General features: G+C 47.3%; 1 protein-coding gene across 8 annotated transcripts in view; it reads right to left on the reverse strand.

The window, feature by feature from the left end:
• Positions 1 to 2,241, reverse strand: part of RNASEH2B (ribonuclease H2 subunit B) — a 79,298-nt gene extending 77,057 nt beyond the window's left edge. For 2 of the 8 annotated variants that reach the window (XM_067016816.1, XM_067016813.1), the window contains exon 1: positions 1,655 to 2,098. In XM_067016816.1, the coding sequence (XP_066872917.1) occupies positions 1,655 to 1,718 (64 nt within the window). In that variant the 5' untranslated portion in view covers positions 1,719 to 2,098. Of the gene's footprint in view, positions 1 to 1,654 lie in introns of all 8 variants that reach the window. The other 6 variants (XM_067016814.1, XM_067016815.1, XM_067016817.1 and 3 more) reach the window with 6 other exon arrangements.
• Positions 2,242 to 6,000: the final 3,759 nt, after the last annotated feature.

The following is a 6,000-nucleotide window of genomic DNA, read 5'->3' on the forward strand; positions in this document are numbered from 1 at the left end:
CAACGGGAACTCTCACACACAGCTGGGAGTTTGTATCAGTACAAGCACTTAGGAAAACTGTTGAGCAGAGTCTACCAAAGCTGAACATACAATATCCAGGACTGGTAATTCCACTCCTGGGTCTACACTGCAGAGAAATGAGCACTTCCATCTACCAAAAGCCTCATAAAAGAGTGTTCTAAAAAGTGTTAACTCATAATAGTTACAAATGGGAAATAATCCAAATATCCACCCACAGTAGTGGAGATAAATATTATGAATATGCATACAATAAAATATACCCAGCAAAGAAAACACAAATCAACCAACAAACCAGACTACTGCTACACAAAATCTGGGTGGAGCTCAGCTGAGTAAATGAGTAACACACACTTATCCAAACAGGCAGAACAAATTTCTGGTGACAGAGGTCAGCATAGAGGTTACTGAGGCTATCTACCAACAGGCAAGAGGGGCTCACTGGAAAAGTTCTAGGTCTTGACCTGGGGAATGGTTACAGGGGTGTATACACATGAAAAGTTCATTGAGTTGCACACTTAAACTGGTACACGTTATGTGTGTTATACTTCTTTATAAAGGGAGAAAAAGTTAAACATACACAAAATATTCTTGACAGATGGTCACGTAACTATTTTCAATATCCACCATAAAAATCTAGATTACTGGGCAACTATATAGTTATCAGAGTATCATTTACTGCAAAAATACTGTATTTGCTAAGCTAAATCTCAAAATCACATAAAGAAAACAATGGGTTTTCCTTATAGCCAATGTCATGCTGTCAAATCAATGTATCATCCTATGAAAAGGCCAAACCTTTCTGGCTTGCACTCCCTGATCTCAAACTCCATTTACTCTGCCACTTCATGTCATCATAGGTGGCAACTGATGTCCATCACCCCAAGCCCCAGCAGACCCTGGATGTGGTCATCATCCTGGGGAGGCTGAAAATACTGGCTCCAGTATTCCTGTCATTAGCTACTTGCCTGAATCTCTTTGAACCACCCCTGTCCTAACCCCTGCCACCATCCAGCTCCCCTCCTGCCTCCCAAACCAAGGCCTGTCCCAGGGCTGGGATCCTGTTAAGACAGAGCAGCCTCCTGGCCAATGTGGACCTACTGGAGCCTAGGTTCCGATCCAGTAGGACTCAAACGCCAAGTCAGCTGTCGAGTGGGGGATTCCTAATTACACCCCAAGAGCAGACACCTCCAGGCCTCGAGGCCCTGAAAACGCACTGCTCTCCCAGGCCTGGGCCGCTCCCTCCAGCCCACCCGATGGATCCACAAAGAACCCGAACGGGGAAAATCCGCTCGGTCGGTTTCTGCGCTTCAGGCTGAGGTTTTGAAAAGCGGAGCTGCAGGCACTCGTAACCAAAATGAGGAACCACGTGTTCCGCGAGACACTCGGGTCCCGCCCGCGCGGCCGAGGGGCGCGCAGGGCCTGTTCAGGCTGCGCCTCGGCTCTGCGCTGACCCCGGCACACGCTGAGTGCGCGCGCGGGAACCGCGGGCCACAGGGGGCGCGCCCCGCCGACGCCGAGAACCCGCCCGGGCGCCGCCCCAGCCGCCGCTTGGCGCGCTCTCGGGCCGGGCCGCCCGGGGCAGGAGGCCCGGCTGTGACCGGGCGCGCCGCCGTCTCGGGGCGGGCGTGTTTACCTGGGACTAGGAACACGTGCTGCCGGGCGCTAGCCCCTTCTCCGCAGTCCATGCCTGCCGCCATGCCGCCCGTTCGGTCCCGGCGACCGCAGGCCTCTGAGTTCTGGGAGGGCGGGCTCGGCGAGAGCCCGGTGGCAAATGGCGGGAGAAGGGTCGATTCCGGGGAGCGCGGCGCGCGGAGGGACCGGCCGGGCCCGGAGGGCGGCCCGCGGGGCGAATTTCGTTTCGTTTCCGGAGCTCTCTAGCGGCCAGGGTTGTTTCTAAATTGAGCGCCAGGCCCAGGCCGCCGGCTCACTGGCACGTCGCCCGCCGGCGGGGAAGGGTCGCGGCCTCTCCCCTCCGCGGCTCGGCCAATGGTAGGTGCTCACCCGCGGCACCCAGTGACGCAGCGCGGGGGCGGCGACCCAGGTTGGCGGCGGCGGCGTGCGGCGTGGCCTCGGTCTCGGGGCGCCCGGTCAGTGCGTCTAGCGGCCCTCCGCCCAGGGACTTCCCACCCTGCGGAGAGCGGGCCGAGGCCGGGTCTCTGCGGAGTGGGGCTCCCGGAGGGATGACGCCTGCCACCTCCGAGGGCTGGCGGACTCGCGCGCACCTAGCGGGAGGAAAAGCCTAGAGCAAATCCACGTTAAGGACAACAGCTGTCATATCGGAATCCTAATGCCACCATTCCTTGTCAACGTTTCTTGATATCATTTGCATTCTGCGTTGTAATTAATGTCAGAATCTGGTGTGCTTTGCGATTCATTACGAAATGCATGTAAAGTGGTCCTCAAATTGGGGTTAGTCCTCATTACTAAAAAGAGGGGCACAGTTTGAGGCTCAAAACGTGCATTTGTTGTTTTGGAAGACATTGATTTGTAATGAGTTAAAAATTAAGACTTTTAAAAGCGATGTTCAAAAAGTTAAGAGTCATGAAATTTCGAGATTTAAACTTTTAAAAGTAAAATTTAAATAGTACATGGTTTTAGAAAAGAAGGCAATAAATATTTGTCTCATACTTAAGAATAGTATGACTCCCTGCTACCCAAGATCCCCAATCCGCCTCCCCAGGGGCAATCACTGTTAACAGTTTCTTGTCTGTTTTTAAGAATTTTTCCATTCAAAAACAAGTTTATGTGTCTTTTTTTTTTTTTTGCACAAATGGAAGAGTAATATACATAACTCTTAACGTTTTTTGCTTAATCCTGAAGAGAGTTAAATTCTGCAGCACTAGATCTGTCTCAGCCTTCTGAAAAGATTTTTTATTTCAGTCCTGTTTCCCAAGAGGGGAGACAAATGCAGCTCAAGTTGACTGCAGGACACACCTGGCAGAGAGGAAGCCTTTCTGGTTGAGGAGGGGGACCCAGATGCTAACTCTGGGGAAGGCAGCAGATTGGTATTGCTCTAGAGCTGTTTTCATCGTTTTCTGATCCTTTCCAGCCGTTGGCTGTTTGAACATGTGTTTTTATGTGGTTGTTTTCACAATGCAAAGACAATTTTGTCTGCTTTTGTACCTTCACATTGCCATGAACATGTTTCCCATGGCATCCAGAACTGTCATTGGAGACATGCTATTTCACACTGCTGATGTACCAAGGTTACTTGACCACTTCTTAGTGTACAATATTTAGATTATTTCAAAATGTTATTCTAAAAAATGCTATAATGTATACTATATATGGACTATGCAGCAGTTTGAAGCAATGAACTAGAGGTACACACAATGAACTAGATGTACACGTAGCAGCATGGATCCTTCATATCAAGAGGGAAAAAAAGAAGTAGGAAGAGATTTATGGCAGAAAACCATGGAGGTAAATTAAAAACACACATAAAACAACATTATATCTTTTAGAAGGATATATGCACATTTAAGGCCGTGTATCACAGAAGAAATGGGTGTCTTTAAAAGGGAGGGGAATGGGATTGGGGATGGATAAGGAATGAGAAGCCAAGAAAAATCAAAAGAGGGGCCAGGGTGCACGTGGATGACTGTCACTATGTCCTATGAATGAGAGTATAATTCACTCTCGGACATTTAGGTCCAAGGATGAAAACTTTTTTTTTTTAATGTGCTGCAACAAACATCTCTAAGCAATTTCATTTATCCACTTAAAAAATTATTTAAGTACCTTCTTGGAAGGGGGACCAGTGGTGATGTTGGAGACTGGCTCCAGATTCCTGTTGTCCTCAGGGTAAAGTCCAAGGCACTAAGCTTGGAACACACGGCCCGTGAGATCTGGTCCTCACCTGCCCCTCCAGCCACAGTTTCTACCGCCTCCCTCCCTCCCCACCTTGACCACAGTCTGGCTGTGAGGAACTGCCCTCTTGTCACATCCAGCACTTGACACTGTGTTCCTAATGTCGGAACCACACTGCTCTCAACTAGCCTCACTCCTCTGCCTTTTCTCTCATTCTCCACTTTGCCTAGACAACTTTTCATTGTATATCAGGCTCACTGAGACAAAACCTTCTCATTGCACTCCTCTTCCTGTCTCCAAACATCCTCCCCATGAATGAGATGCCTTCAGTCTTCTCAGTTACCTCACTAAGGAGTGAGCCTGATTTTCAGTCAGTTCCTTGAGGAAGGACAGCATCTAATAATTCACCAGTTTATCCTCAAAAAAAAAAATGATGCCTTTCACTGCATCCCAACTGTGACAAGTACTGCGCTGAACATGTAACTCTGACTCTTTCAGTCCAACAGTCTTAACGGGAAGTATCAGTATGACCCCCACGTTTTACAGAGGAAGAATGTAAAGTTTAGAGAGATCAACTAATTACCCAACACACACAACCAGCAAGTGGCAGAGCAGGAATTCCAACCCAGAAATTGGGCTCTTAACCTTCCCTCCCTCCTTCCCTGGTGTCCCAATGCCTAGGACAAAGCTGTATGGGTACATAGCATATGCTCCACAAATATTTTTGAATAAACATGTATGTGGATAGATAGGCAGTTATGGTAACAGTCAGTGTGGCTTGTGGCATTCCTAAGTTTTATAAACAACAACAGTGATTACATCTAGTATATCATAAAATATTCCATAAATTAATTTTTATACTAGTTATACTAACACGCAAAGAGACAAGCAGGTTGTTCTTCAAGGAGTAAGAAGGGAACAGCAACATTAATACCTCTGAGTAGAGAAACATAGAAACTCTTCTAAATGCCAGAAATAAGAAATGTTCATTTTCTAGTGGAAAAAAAAAGGAACCGGGGAAAATTTTTAAAAACAGTTCAGAGTCCAGAGACCTCTACCAGTGCTTAGTGGTGACCAGAACAGAGAGAGCTTGAACTAAGGGTAGTGATTTTTTTTTCTCTCATAGATTATTAAACACTTATGAGAATTCTTCTTTCAAAACAAAATAAGAATGAAAATCCATGTTTATCATCACTTTCATCCTAAGAAAGAATTGTTGCCTTGTGTTTTGTCTCGTTGCCAAATGCTCACCTAGGGACAACAGGGAAGGCAACGCGGTACTGGAGAATAATATGGGGAGGAGAAAGGCATCAGCTCTCAAGAGGGCCAACTATTTAGAAAAGAGACCAAGCAGTAGTACTGAACCATTCTTTCTGGGGAGAATATTTCCTTTATATTCACTCTCTTATCCAACCCAACCCCGAACAGGATCCTACTTGTTGCAAAAGGTTGCATATTGTATATGCAAACACCCACATATAAAATTGTGAGATCTGCCAGTTATAGAACAAAAAGAATGACTGAAGCTATTGAGAAAGAAAGAAGAGCAGCCCCACACATTCAGAAGCTGGCCCATGGCTCCCAGCTGGATCATGGTGACTCTCCCAGTATCTTAAACAAATCTCCCAGAACACCCGCCTCAGACAAGGCTGTCCTGAGACCACAATAAAATGAGGACAGAGCAAGGCCACTTCATGATTTGGGCAAAGCACAGACAAAAACAGGTCACTCTGCCACCCACAAAATCCCGAACACCTCCTCTGTTAGCTGAAACGAGTGACTGCTACTCCTTTACTAATGCCAGCTTCATCCTCACCCCAGCTCCCTGCTCCCTGTAGAGCAGATTTATTGGGACACCACTTTCTAACAGCACCCAAACTAGACTGGATCCCTGCATCCTTAGACCCTCCCCAAGTCACCCAACCAGAGCCCAGCCCTCCAAAGCTTCCTCCCAATATCCTCCATCTAGTAAGAGGCCCCTGACTTCCCATGGCCTCTGTTCTCCTGTTCAACTGCAGGGGTGTTCCTGGTGGTCTTGGGCTAAACTTGGGGTTGACACTGTGTTTACTCATTTCCCTGTGTGTATGTGTGTGTGTGTGTGTGTGTGTGTGTGTGTGTACAGTTATAAACCTTATATACATTCACATAAAATTAAGGCAGTAAGAAAAT

Source organism: Kogia breviceps, chromosome 16, assembly GCF_026419965.1.
Source record: "Kogia breviceps isolate mKogBre1 chromosome 16, mKogBre1 haplotype 1, whole genome shotgun sequence".
NCBI classification, from domain to species: Eukaryota; Metazoa; Chordata; class Mammalia; order Artiodactyla; family Physeteridae; genus Kogia; species Kogia breviceps.